At 45.8% G+C, this 14,074-nt stretch overlaps 1 protein-coding gene and 1 long non-coding RNA gene across 7 annotated transcripts; one reads left to right on the forward strand and one right to left on the reverse strand.

Annotated features, from left to right (window-relative positions):
* Window positions 1-930: 930 nt before the first annotated feature.
* LOC136561232 (uncharacterized) lies at window positions 931-4,237 on the reverse strand. Its single transcript, XR_010784308.1, has 4 exons — window positions 3,842-4,237; window positions 1,934-2,167; window positions 1,662-1,767; window positions 931-1,322 (listed from the first exon to the last, which is right to left on the reverse strand). It is a non-coding gene; the product is annotated as an uncharacterized lncRNA (long non-coding RNA).
* A 38-nt stretch (window positions 4,238-4,275) lies between these two features.
* C11H19orf12 (chromosome 11 C19orf12 homolog) lies at window positions 4,276-13,110 on the forward strand. Of its 6 annotated transcripts, none has more exons than XM_066557443.1 (4): window positions 4,276-4,515; window positions 6,481-6,614; window positions 7,347-10,996; window positions 12,043-13,110. In XM_066557443.1, exons 3-4 carry the CDS (start codon window positions 10,837-10,839, stop codon window positions 12,303-12,305), a joined length of 423 nt encoding a protein of 140 aa, XP_066413540.1. In that variant the 5' UTR covers window positions 4,276-4,515; window positions 6,481-6,614; window positions 7,347-10,836; the 3' UTR covers window positions 12,306-13,110. The 6 variants fall into 6 exon arrangements, with proteins under 6 accessions (XP_066413540.1, XP_066413541.1, XP_066413538.1 ...); XM_066557444.1 differs by having other exon boundaries at window positions 10,765-10,996; XM_066557441.1 differs by having other exon boundaries at window positions 4,281-4,515; window positions 10,820-10,996.
* The last annotated feature ends 964 nt before the right edge of the window (window positions 13,111-14,074 follow it).

The raw sequence follows: 14,074 nt of genomic DNA on the forward strand, positions 1-14,074 counted from the left end.
AGAACACACGATATTTCTTCCTTTTTCTTCTTTTCTCTTTGCTTTGATCGAACATTAAATTAAACCATCCTCACCCATATCCAAGAAATGCATTGACACTAAAGGAAAACTTTGAGAGTATTTAGGTGCTTTGCAAACTTGGACAAACAGATCAATATTACTTCATGCATGCCTCAAGTTTGGAATGGTTCTTTGTCCTGCCGTTGTGATGATAAAAAATTCCAAGGTTTTAAGGAAAAAAACCTGGTGCAACTAGATGAAATTATGAAACTAATTTTGTCACATACAGTTGCCTAATCCTCATGTTTTCTCTGGGATTCTCTAGCATAGAATTAAATGCAGAGAAACAACCTTTTTTCTGTGCAACAAGATTAAGTGTCTCATCTTTGGAAAAAAATATGTCAGAGTTTCCTGTGAAGGTAATAGGTGTTTCAGATAATTGGATCAGGTGTCTCTGGACAGTTTCTCCAGACTGAGCCTGCTTCCTATGAGCATTTTCCCAAGATGTACTAAAGGACAGGCTGCAAGCCAGAATGAATCATTGTTTTGGTAGCAACAGCCCCTCTGCAGCTGAAACCATTTGTGGTGCCCCTTGGCCTATCTCTTAGTATGTCAAAAGCTGTGCAAACGTGAGGCTGAGGACACATTGAAGGGCTTGCAGTCATTTTGGGTTCTGCTGCATGTTAGGGAAGCCCTTGACAGAAATCTGCCAGGAGGCTCTTCAAACCAGAATGCCAGTGCACCACTGCTGTGGTTGATTTCTGATGCCTGCTTTTGACACATAATGAGGATTTTTGGGGGTAAAAGGGTGGCTTTTATCTTGATTTTTAAAAGCATGGAGATCCTAGTAACCTGAAGAGGAAAAAGATATAAAACATCCTGATACAGGAAATGAAAGAGTGATTCAATGCTGATAAAAGGGATGGGGGAAGAGCAATGACATCTAGTATTTATTAAGAGCCCAGCTCACTGCAGTGAATAGGGAATCACAGAATGGGTCAGGTTGGAAGGGAACACAGTGGCCCAACTCCCTGCTCCAGCAGGGCCATCCCAGAGCACATGGCCCGGGATTGTGTCCAGGATTGTTGTGGAATGTCCCCAGTGAGGGAGACCCCCCACCCTCCGTGGGCAGCCTGTTCAGTGCTTGGTCACTGCACAGGGAAGTTCTTCCTCATCAGTTCCTGTTTCTCTTTTTCCATTGCTGAGAGCCTGGTCCGTGCTCTGACACCTCCCTTCGGACACTGACAGGGATGAGGTCACTTCTCTGGACTGAGCAGGCCCGATTCCCTCAGCCTTTCTTCCTAAGAGAGATGTTCCAGTCCCTAAATAGACAGAGACTACAGTGAGATTATTGACAGGATCGGATGTGCAGCAGGACTGTCTTGAGCTGCTTTCACTCCACCAGCTCCCAGAATTAAAAAGCACACGGAGCAAAGCCGTCCCTGCGTGTGCTCAGGCGGCCCTTCCCGAGGGGCAGGCGCGGAGCTGCGGCTTCCCCGGATCCGTGAGAGGAGCTGCGGGCTCCGCCGAGCTGCGGCTGCCGCCAGATGGAGCCGCCGGGCAGCGGGACCCGGGCGCGGAAAAGCGAACCAGCGCCGGGATCCAGCCCGAGCCCAGCGAGTGAGAGCTGGGCTGACACACGGGCGTGGCTGAGTGCTCACCCAGGGGAGGAACAGGCTGACTCCATCAGATCCTGGCTGGGAACCGCGGACACAATCGTATCTTAACCCAGAGCATGCAAGAACCAGACTCCCATTAACCAGATGCCTGTAAAGAACCAGATTCCCGTTAACCAGATTCCCTCCAAGAACCAGATTCCCATTAGTCAGATTCCCTTAAAGAACCAGATTCCCTCAAATAATCAGATTGCAGGGTCCCAGTTGCTGGCAGCTTTAGTTCTGGAGAAATCCAGCAAAGTTTGCAAATTTCTCACCTGGCACTCCACTGTCTACAGGGCAGGTAGCTGCAAACAGAGGCCATTTTCCATGGGAAAAAGAAGTAATTTCTTCAGGGTCTGGGTATCAGCACAGATGTGGTGTTTGGGGCTCCAAGGACGTGCAGGGTCCTACGTGCTGGCAGCTTTAGTTTCGGAGAAATCCAGCAAAGAAATTGGAGAAATCCAAGCAAATTTCTCGCTTGGCACCACACGGTCTGCCAGTGCAAGTGGCTGCAAACAGAGGCAATTTTCCATGGGAAAAAGAAGTCATTTCCCCAGGGCTAACCAGATTCCTGCTAACCAGATTCCCATAAAGAACCAGATTCCTGTAAGGACCAGATTCTCGCTGAGTCAGCGATTGCATAAGGCTGTACTGCAATTGCAGCAGTATAAGATATATACTACACAGTTATCTTACATCTTGATTTTAGTAATTTCCACCATACTAAAAACCAGACCCAGTAAATACCCACTGATGTAGCCCTAATAACCCGTGTGTATTTTTACCTGGAGTAGTAAGGTAATGATTCAGTTTGGCATAGTGATAAAAATTCCCTCCTTTGAGGGTTGGCAGACTTCATTGCTTTTAATTTTGCCCCTTGGAAAGCTGCTTGCAGCTGGATTTTGGGGTGTAACTTTTTAAAATGTACATGGCATTTAAGTTCTTTGCTCATTTTAGGAATTACATTTGTGTTTTACATCCAAATCATAAAAATCAAGAGCATCAGTAGACCTGTAACATTTTGAGTTGTTACACAGAGAGTTATTTTATGTGATCATATAAAGCATGGGGAGGTTAAGAAGTCCCCAGTGCAGCTGCAAGAAAGGGACAAAAATTGTGAGTTATATTTCTCCTTCATTTTCTCATCCTGCATTTTTGATTTCTGAATAAGGAACTGACGGGAGATGGTTTATCTTAAATCAGAAATGAAATCATAATGAAGGCTTAGTTTACAAAGCCAAAAACCTCTGTTATTAAACCATTCTTGAGGAAATGGCAGCATTTTTAACATTTGGCAGTAACTTTTCCAAGACTGTACTGGTATTAGCAGCCAGTGTGATATTTCAGGAGCCATATGTGACACAGCTGTTTTAATGCTCATTTGATTGCTCCTGGTGCTCTATCAGACTAGCACACTGCATTTTACTGAGCTGGTGGCTGAGACAAACCTGGATGACAAGCATGCAAAAATATTCTGAGATTAAATTCTCAGAGTAGGGCCAGGCACCATTCTGTGGCAGGCAGCCCCTTTCCTCCTTTATCCCAGCTCAGATGGGACTGGGATGTTGTGTTCCACAAGCATGTTCCTACAATCATAGCATCATAGAATGGTTTGGCTTAGAAGGAGACCTTGAGGAACATCTTGTTCCACCCCCCTGCCAGGGCAGGGACACCTTCCACACTCCCAGACTGCTCCAACCTCATCCAGGCTGGCCTTGGACACTTCCAGGATGGGGCAACCACAATGCCTGTCCTCCCCTATTCCAATGCCTCACCACAATCCAACAATTTTTCCTAATGAAAGCAATGAGAAGGTGTCTTTACAAACAAACTGTGGGCCTGCTGGTAGATTAAGCCAGATACTTACAGGTGAAAGAAGCAATGAGGGGAACCAAAAATTCCAGAATTCCACTAATTGACACAGACTGCTTCTCACCCAAGGCTGTACTAAATTCCTGGACTTACAGAAAGAGCAGGATACACATTAGAAGAGGTTCTGTATTAGGTGATTTGGGAAGTCTGTACCTCTCAAGTACTTCAGCCAGTGGGGACAGAGAGGGGGAAATGCAGTGGGGAAATCAGGATAAAAAGGAGGCTACATCCTCTAGCAATTTCAGAGACCCCATGGGAAATGCCTCGTGGCCTCTCCCTTTATTCAAAAAAAGCTACAGAGCTTTACTTACTTTTACTTACTCCTCTGTCTCCTTTTTGGACATAAGTCTTTAGCACCATGAATTAATTTCCTGGCACTAATCTATAATCTAAACCGACTCTCCGTCAATGTGAACCTATTCCCCCTTGTCCTGTCACTTCATGCTCTATCAAACAGCCTTGCCGCATCTTTCCTCCAGGTTCCCTTCAGACACTGGGAGGCCGCAGTGCGGTCACCCCAAAGCTCCTCTTCCCCAGGCTGAACAACTCCAGCTCTCCCAGCCTTCCCTCACTTTGACCCCCCTGCTGCCTGCTCCGGGCCCGGCACAGCGTGCGGTGCCCCGCACACAGCCCGTGTCCGGCCGGGCCGTTCGGGGCCGTGCTCCCAGCCCGGGGGCGGCACTCGGCGGCGGAGCAGGCGGGGAGGGCCCGAGGCCGCGGCGGAGAGCGCGGGCCCCGCCACCCAGGCGCTCCGCGGCCGGCAGAGCTGAGGGCAGGGCCGGAGCCCGCGCTCCGCGGCCGGCAGAGCTGAGGGCAGGGCCGGACCCCGCGCTCCGCGGCCGGCAGAGCTGAGGGCAGAGCGGGCGCTCCGCGGCCGCAGAGCTGAGGGCGGGCCGGGCCGGGCCGGGCGCGCCGCGGGGCCCCTCCTCCGGCGCCACCGCTGTTTCGTAGCCGGCCGGCGGAGAGCCGGGCGCTGCCGGCGCAGGTAGGCGGGGGAGAGAGGGGCGGAGGGAGAGAAGGAAGGAAGGAATGGTGTGGCGTGGCGTGGCGGAGCGCGGCGCTGGCGCTGTCCGTGAGGGCCCCGTGCCCGGCAGCGCTATCGGCCCGCGGGGTTCGCGGGTGCGGCCGCCGGGGCCGCGCTGCCCGGAGCGGGAGCGCCGGGGGAGCCGCCCCAGTGCCTGCGGCCGGGCCCGGAGCTCGACCTGGACTTGGACCTGGGGCCGTGGTTCGGTGCGGCGCTGATGCCCCTAAAGACCTTCAGGCCGCACTGAAATCCCCTTGCGCTGCACGGAATCCCCGAGTCATTATGGTGGGAAGGGAGCTCTGAGATCACCCTGCCCAAGCAGGGCCACCCCGAGCAGGTGACACAGAAACGCGTCTAGGTGGGTTTTCAATGAACATCTCGTTCCTCATTTCTCCAAGTCACATTGCAGCTGGAGCAATGTTTCAGCAGCAGTAAACCTGAAATTGACAGGAAAATAAATAAAGAAATAGCTCTAGTGTAATTAAATTTCGGCTATTTCAAAGGATTTATAATTACATTTTCTGCTCAGCCTATTTTAGTCATAACATTTTTAATAAATTTTAAAGCATTCAGAACATGTCGATTAATTTTAATGAGATGAAGTTCTGTGTTTTTGCAATGAGTCAGGGAAAACATCTTTAATTTTCAGGTTTAGTTCAGATTTTGAAGATATCACTGCTGTGTGCTATGCTAAGTACCTCTACAGTGGAACAGCTCTGTTACTTGTGTTTCTGAGTGTCAGCTCTTTCCTCTTTCTTAACTGAAAGTCACATTATTGGCTTCAGTATCAGCTAGCTGATGAAAGCAACCTGTAACTTTTTTGAATACAGCCTTCAAAATGGAGAAACTGACTAGGAAATGTGGGGAAAGAATCACTCTTAGTTTATTAATTAGAAGGACAATGAATGAGGTCTATAAAAATTCAAGGGCAAAAGGAGTTATGGCCATTCTTTCACAGATGCTTTGTAATTTAGCAGACCAGGTAAGCTGGGTATCCTAAGTGCCTAGAGAGGTTAGGTGCCAAATTTCCTTTTATCTCAGGGGAATGAGATCATTCCCACTGAATATTTAGCTGCATTTTTAGGCATCTAAGAACCTTGTAAAATCAGCTTCTAGGTCCCTACAAGTAGTTTGCTCATCTAATGAGTGAATTTGTTACCTCTTGTGTTAAATAAACCTATTAAGTGCTTTGATTATATTACATGCTTTGATAAATACACAGAAGAAAAGCAATGCTCTTAAGGCCTCAGTACTTACAGAACTATATTAAAATCCTCTTTTGTGCATTTCAGTTGAATTCAGGTTGTCTAGCAAATACAAGAGTTTCTTACCATCTCCTCATATAATTGAAACTGAAAGAACTCTGAGTAAATATATAGTCAGTAACATATTATTACAGTAAATATTTGTAGATATAGTGAATCCTTATGGTTGGGAAAGAAGAGCACCAAATGCTGAGGTGAGAATGGCAGTAAGCATATTTTAACTGTTTTGCCACCAAGCAGGAGTAAACCCTTTCTTAGCAAAATAAATGAAAATTGTAAATGCAGAGCAGGTTCAAAACTGGTAGGTTTACTGGCTGCTCATGACAGTCAGTCATGATTTATATCAGACAGGCCCCCTGCTTTGCAGGTTCCCAGTGCTAGACCAGGCTGTAAAGGTGTGATTTTCAGACAGTGATGGTTTAGGAGCCAGGTGTTGCTCGTGCTCACAGGATGTGTAGGCACCAGTGATGAGAGAGTCCTCCTTTGCAGATGGACTCAGTATCTTGAGTCCTGTCTGTCCACCAGCTGTTACTGAGATTGTTGATGGACTTCTGGCCTGTTCAGTCAATCAGGTGATGTTGTCCTGCACCCTGTTGTTTGTGAAGTTGTGTTCCTTAGTCTGTCTCAGTGTCTGAGTACCTTGTGTTTGGATTTTCTCCAGTGCTGTTCTCATATTTCTTAAAAAAGGTTGCAGTTCATAGAGAGCTGTTGCTGTACAGTTGAGAGAGAAGAAATTGTAACCTCATATTCTTGTTCATCACCATCTGGTGTCCACCATGATACGGACAGGCACAGGTAAGAACACTTATCTCTGTATCTTCCCAGTGGGTTTGGAATGTGCTGTGTGGGTGGGGTTTTGTGCTGTGTACGTGGCAGAGATGTTCCCTCAGTTCCCTCCATGAGAAGCTGCAAGGAGCAGTGGGGGCAGCTCCATGGTGGGGCAGGCTGCTGGGTGCTGCTGGGAATGTCTGCTGTGTGGGCATTGGGGAACAGGCTCATTTTTCTCTCAGGGGGATAGTGAGTGCAGGGCTAGAAGGGCTTTTGCTTGTCTGAAGTCGTCATTTGGTGAAGGGGGAAGTAGGCTGATGAGATGGGAATGTTAGCCTGGGAACAGCTGAAATGAGGTTCACACCACTGAGTTTACTGGGAACCCTCTTCAATTCCTTTGTATTAGCAGGACTTTCAGTGAGTTGGGGATGATGTTGTTGTTTCAATTCTTTCTATGGCATTTTTCTTCTTAAGAAAACCTTCTGGCTGTAGGCTCAAAGTTGAGATGTTGGAACATGATCTCTTTGGATAGGGAGAGCAGGAGCATTACTCACTTTGTTCTCCTGTCCTTGGGCTGAAAGTGAGCAAGGGAGCATCAACTGAAGTACAGAATCTAAAACTGGGGATGAGTATTTGGGGACCACAAAGACACAAGGAAAGCAGCCATCAAACTGCAGCAGAACAAAAACGTTGCACAACAGAGCTTGGTTTCTCAGCAACTTCATGTTCTGTAACTCTTGGGTTTGTTTTTTTCTTCAGGTGCTGAAGATTCTCAGTACCACGTGAAGTCAGTAGGAGCTGTGGGGACTTAGCACCTTTGAAAGCTGCACACAGTTTTATGGATGTTGACATTTCTATCCCTTCATTAGACCAGATCCAGTTTTTACAATCTTGGTGTTTCCTAATGTCTGGGTGAATTCAGTAGGGAACAATTGGTTGCTAGAAACAAATTGCACATTAAGTTACTTGTCAGTTACACCATCAGAGTTTGTAAATGTTTTTGGCTATCATGTGATTGTACCTCTAACGCACAAAGTTTACAGCTCTTTCTGTGCTGTTCTGGGGTAGGATCCTTGCTCCTTTGTAGCACCACTGGCATTCTGCAACATGCCTATCTTCCTCTTCTGCTTGGTTGTGATTCTGATCAGTAGGTTGATGTCAGATGCAACTTTGTGCTCCACATTCTTGCAGGTGGCTTCTCACAGACATCATCACCACTGTGTGAGGTGTTAGAGGTTTGGAGCTGCAGAGCTTTATAAGCCTTTTGTTTGATTTCCTGAGCGAGCTGGCTGGCTGCTGACAGTTATTGAAATTGGTTTTTTGGTAGGGGCTGCTTATCCTAATAGCAGTTAAACACTTTTGTGGTGCCTCTGTGATGCAACTTGTTAGTGTATTGTCAAAATATCCTTTAATGGCCTGGGGTGTGTGGTTGAATAAATATGTGCTCACTGAAAATTGCCTGATTGATCATCTTGATTCTTAATTGAATTCATAATTCTGTGTGCCAAATGTAGGAAACTGGGTTTACTTTACATGTTAGGACATGGTTTATGTTTCAGTGGCTCCCACTAGTGCTCTGTATGTACAGTTTAAAAAAAGGCCAACCTTGCATGTGCTGTGCCTCAGGTACTGTGTTCACTAATGTTCTCTGCTGCACTTCAATTATAGTAAATATGACAAGAGATCATAGAAATACCTGTAAGTGTTTAGAGAAAATGAGTGCTCCTTGTGAAGTCTTTGAGAATTTTGAGTGTAATGCTCACATCCAGATTTAAGCTGGACCCATTCTGCTGTGCCAAGAACCCTGTTCAGTCAAGCCAAAAGAGCCCAAATAAATGTTAATTTTGCGAGTGCAAATTTCCTTTGGGAGAGTTGTGATGGGAGTGAAATGATCAGTAATTTAGTATGAAAAAACTAGTTTCAGTTTCTGGAGTCCCAGCAAGTTTCTGTTTTATATTGAGGGTGGTTGATGAGTTCCAAATTTGCCTTGCTACAAATTTGTACACCACCAGGCAGCAGTGTGATGACCACGTACTTTATGGCCTGGCTATTTTTTAACTTTAGGTCAACTGCTCTTTAAGGTAGTTATTAAGGAGTGTTTTGTTTATCCAGAGAAAGCAAAGGTAGCTGGTCACCTTTGCCATGTCACTGTGAGGACACCTTGCAGTTTGGCCCTGTGGAGGATGGCAGTGCAGGTGACTTTGGGCAGCCAGCTTCAACCCAGTGCTGCAACCTGGTGCTTCAGCTGTGGGCATGTCTGCTCACAAAGCATCATTGCACATCTGGTACAACTGGATTGCTTTAGGAAATTGTAGCACTTCCTCAGTTTGAGGGGGCAAAGCTGATTATCTTACCATCAGGGAGAGCCCTGGGTTGTCAGCTCTCCAAGGTGTGTTGTCCCACCTGTGCTGCAGAGCCTTCATCCTGGAGGGCTTTGTGTGAGACATAGACTGAATTTAGCCCAGAGAGGAGATGCAAATTGTTTTCAGCACTTTGGGTTAGTCTGGGACGTGGCACAGAGGTGAAGCACAAGCACAAATCAGTGTCTGAGAGGAGGGAGTGAATCCTGCAGCATTTCAGCCTGCTGGGGGCTGCTGTGAATGGCACTCTGAGTGGAAAGCAGCTCACCTTTGGTTAGAAAGGTGAAAACAAACACTTAATTGTCTCTCTTTCCAGGCCTGGCAATGGCAGCTGTAACAGTAGTATATTTTGGGGGCTTTTCCCCACTGCTCTAGGCAGAGCAGCCATTTGTTCATGATTTGGAGCTTGAGCCCTATGGAATGAGATAATCTGTGACTCTGGGAGCAGAGTGTGTGGCTCTGCTGTCCCTGACCAGCACACTCTGCCTCTCTGAGCCACTGCTGGGTCAGCAGCCTGCCAAGAACCCAAAAGCAGCAGTGGTGAAATGATGAACTTGGATGTTTCCTTGAGACTGACACAAAGATGAATGAAGTAGTGAGAGAAATCAACTACTTGATGAATTTCCTGCTGTGCCTCTTTGCAACTATGGAGCGTATGTGGTCCCTTCCCAAAAGACAGACCTTCCTTGAGGGTCAGCAGTGCCATGGATGATTTGCAGTCAGCCATTTTAGTGCAGAAGAAAGCTTTCTCTGTTGCGGTAGTTATTTTTTAATATGAAAAATAATATGATACCACTGCACATTAACTGTGCACTGAGGAGATGTGTTCAGGAAAGACTCTGAAACAGCTTGGCCTGGGCTGAGAAAGTATTGCACACACACTGGGATAAGAGGTTTTCTAGGCTCTGAAAGAACCCCAAATGTTCATCAGTTCTGTATTGCTGACATTACATGTACAACGAGAAATCTGCAGCTTGTGTAGATGTGCTTTTATTTTTAATCCCATTGAATACTTCTTGGTTTGTTTTTAATTATCCCTGGAAGCCCTTTCCTCAGCTGGTGTGCAGAGTGGGAAGAATTTATGTAGTGAGCAGCAGCAGCAGCAAGTGACTGAGGTGGAGAAGTTTTGAGCTCAGAGTGCTTGTTCTCAGGGACAGGTCTCTGTTCCTTGCTGAGGACATGGGACAGCATTTCACAAGCTGGGGTCCTGTGTCTCTGCTTGCTCCTTTGTGAGACTCTGCTGGCATCTGTGCTCTGAGTCCTGACTGCCTTATCCATCCAGCCCTACCTTTCTGCTGGCCTGGCTCCAGAGCAGCTGAGCACTAAATGTCCCAGCACCAGGTCTCTCCTCCAGCACTTCTCAGGCACTTCTTGGTTTCAACAGACAGCCTCCTGCCTTCAGAAATCAGCATGCAAGTGTTTAAACATGTAACCAAACAGGCAGAATAACTGATACGTGAAAATAATCGACAGATTTGTGGTAAAAATTAGGACGATGAGAAGATACCTGGCAGATTAGTCAGTTATAATCTGCTAGTTGTGGTAGAGTGAAGCTCTGTCTTTTTCCCAGAGCTATGTGTGATGCTGCACACACATGGGAATTCTCTGGCCAACAGCAATGTACTGAAGAATTTGATTCTGTAGAATCTCTCAATTTGTTATAAACACATTTTTTTTCTGGTCTAATGTGAGATCTCATTGGCATTTTCAGTAACCTTCAGCACATGCTGCATGGGGTGGTTTTCTGGGAATCAAAAGAGAAAGCAGTTAGTATTTCCTGTGTTTGTCTTTGACCACTAGGCTTATCTTCCCCCCAGGTTCATTTAGCACTCAGCTGCAGTGACCAAAAGACAACACAAACATCTCTTGCAGGATTTGGGGACGCCGGGATGCCGCTGCGTGTTGATGATGTGATGGCGCTGCTCAGCCACGTTGCCAAGGTGAAGGGCATGAAAGCTGCTGTTGCCAATTCTGGCCGGGGAGCCATGCTCACAGGGGCATCTGCCTTTGTGGGGGGCATGCTGGGAGGCCCTCCTGGAATTGCTGTAGGTGAGTGTGCTTTTGTTAGGAACAAGAGGGTGGTTAAATCTTAGACATCAATGCTTCTAGTGGCTTTTGCATTAAGTGCCCCTAAATCAGTTATTGATGTTCTCATAAAACTCCCTTGAAGATGAATTCAGCCATCAGAGGCTTTCAAGTATTTCTGTGCTATCATGGGGAAAATTTGCTAACTGAGTTAAAGCTGCAAACTGCATCCCTATGAGTGCCTAGATGACTTTTTAGGAGCGGTCTCTGGGGGTGGCAGTTTTGGTGGCAGGGTCAGTTCTGCCACCTCTCCATTAGGAGGGTTCTCTCTCTCTCTGTCCTTCCTGCCTTCATTCCATCTGTCCATCCATCCCAGGCCGTGTGTGCTCCAGGCAGTGCTGTCCTGTGGACTGCTGTGCTGCACTCACACTGCTGCTGGAGGGGAGCCCTGCAGGGTTGCTGGGCTGCTTTCTCAGCAGCCACAGGCACATCAGCTGGAGATGATCCATCCCTCTGCTGTTATCCTGGTAGCCTGGGACCTTCCACTTAGCCCAGCATGTCTTGTCCACATGGTAGATGAGAGGCTGGATGTGTCTGATGGGCTTGGTCTCTGAGCATCTGCAGGGGTGGGTTTCAGGTGTGTTGGACACTGCAGTGTGTGACTCTTAAAGGACTGAAAGCTCTGACTACTCTGGGAGTATCTAGTAAGAGACTATGACACTGCTGGGGCAGTTGTTGGTCTGGTGTTTTCCTTGGGCAAGGTTTTACTGTGCAGTAGAGCTTACCCTAGGAGAGTGTCCCAGGGACTGTTTTGGTTCTGGTTTCTAAGCTTGAAGCTATCAGCGTTGATTGTATAAAGGGTTTCTTTATGGTTGCTGTGGATGTAGAGAGCTTTTAAAATCCTTTTTGATGCTTTGAAAACTGTATAAACCTGGTTAAAGCAGACACAGATAACAACTCTATCTTGATTTGTAATCACAATGGGAACATTGTTGGTGAAGGCTGAGGAGGGAATTCCAGGCTTTCACATCATTAACTGAAAAAGACTGATGATTCACTGTGTTTACCAGGAGGAGCACTGGGTGGATTGCTTGGATGGATGACTTCTGGACAGTTCAAGTCAGTCCCTCAGGTTTTAATGGAATTGCCTGCTGCTGAGAAGCAGAAGCTCTGTGCTGAAGCCATGGCTGTTGTCAAGAACTTGGACTGGACTGATGCTGCTCAGCTGATTGCTCTTGTAATGTCAAATTCTGCTCTTACGGAAAAGGTATTAGGAGTGCTGACCACGTACCTCACCAATGAGTTAAAAGCACAACTAACATATGGAGAATAATCCTCTCCAGAGCAGGATTTTTATGCTGGAATGCATTTTATTCCCATAGTTGTGAATCTTCAACAATTGCTAGTTATCAGTACTTATTATAAATATATGCTGATCTAAGTTTGGGATCTAAGTTAGGTTTTGGTGTTTGGAGGTTTTTAATTTTTTATCATTATTGTAATAATTTTTGATTTGTGTGGATTTGTAAGGATAGTATTAGATTACTGCATTATCCTGACACAGACTTGCTATGAAATTTTGGATTGCTCTACACTAGGACTAATTCAAATTGCTGAAGGGAATCATGCTGCTCTTAGGCTAATGTGTCACTTGTGAAAATTTTCAAAGTCATTTTGTTTTATTTATGAGACTTAATTCTATTTGTTTAAGTGCTTTAATTTTTTTCCCTGTGAATGACAGGTAAGGTGCCAAAGTAGCTGGGGCACTTTGAAGAATTTTACCCGTTGTTTGTTTCAGCCCTGCAAAGGAAAGTTTTATAAGGGAGTACATTACTGTGAACTCAAAAGATTCAATCTGTACTTTGTCACTTTTTTATTGTAATTCTTGAGTTATCTTTTTATGTAAGAGGGGAAGCAAATTCTTAAACAAGATTTCAAGTAACAGGAAAACAATCTGTGAACACTTCCAATTCAGTTTTCACCAGGCTCCTGTGCCCTGGAATGGGAGGGTGGGACATTAAAAATGGGGAGCTGAATCTGCCAGTTGTATATGAGTCCCAGGTTGTCCTTTGAGCATTGGTTTCTGGACTGAGTCTGTACAGCTTGTCCTCTGTTTTCATTAAAATCTCAATAAGAAACCTCCTAGTGATGTGTGTGTTGCTTTAAATGACAGGAACACATTAGGAGCTCAGGCAGGCCTGCAGTGGGCAGCCAGCAGTGCTGCTGGGCTGGGCTGATGTGCCAGCTGCATTGTTACTGTAAGCACCAAGTGCTGTGGGTGCTGAGTGTGCCAGCCAGTTGCTCACATTGGGTTTCAAGGCACTCACAAGGCAAGTTTGTAGGCAGGGAAATGTTCAGGTGTGCCTTCTTCTTCTGTAAAGACACAATTGAAACTGTTCTGCCAAGTTCATTTTTTTGCCTAAAATAAAGATCTAGCGCTGTGTGTGTGTGATGAGGTTTTTATAAGTTAAGGTTTAAACAGTGAAGCTTTAAACTCAAAGCTGCTGTTGTATGTATTTGATTAATTTACTTGTGCAGGTACCATTTCCCTTTGATAAATTCACTGCCATGCAGGGCAGTTATTGTTCTCAGCATTTGATAAGACTTTTTCAGTGATATGAGAAGGATGTGAAAAAGAATGGTAAGTGGGCACTCCTAACCTTGTCAGAGTTTCATAATGCCACGCCTGAAATCAGTGGGGTTTCAGTTTCATTGGCAGATTACACACACTGCAACTTTTAAAAGATTTTACAAACTATATCCATTTAAAAATACTATTTTTTATGAATCCAGTTACTTTTATTTGCAATTTTCTGGTTATTTCACAAATTAAATTTGGTCTTTTGAAAATAACACACTGCTAGCAGTGGCAGATGATTGAATGATCCAGTGAGATGGAGTTGGCATCCTATGCTCAGCTGTTCAAACCCAGAATGAACAGAGCTGACAATTGATTGTGAAGCAGGCCATAGGAAAAATGGGGGTCTGAGTTCATCTCTAATAGTATTTAGAATTTAAACAGACCTTTACAAATTTTAGTGGTTTAAGACATCAATATCATGACCCTCATTTTACAGGGATTCATAAATTTGGGCCCCAGTG

Source organism: Molothrus aeneus, chromosome 11, assembly GCF_037042795.1.
Source record: "Molothrus aeneus isolate 106 chromosome 11, BPBGC_Maene_1.0, whole genome shotgun sequence".
In the NCBI taxonomy this organism is placed as follows: domain Eukaryota; kingdom Metazoa; phylum Chordata; class Aves; order Passeriformes; family Icteridae; genus Molothrus; species Molothrus aeneus.

Excerpts from the sequence above, each read along its gene's own strand:
- C11H19orf12 (XM_066557441.1), top strand. Across the intron at positions 10,997-12,042 it reads CCCTCCTGGAATTGCTGTAG|GAGGAGCACTGGGTGGATTG; the intron begins GTGAGTGTGCTT and ends TGTGTTTACCAG.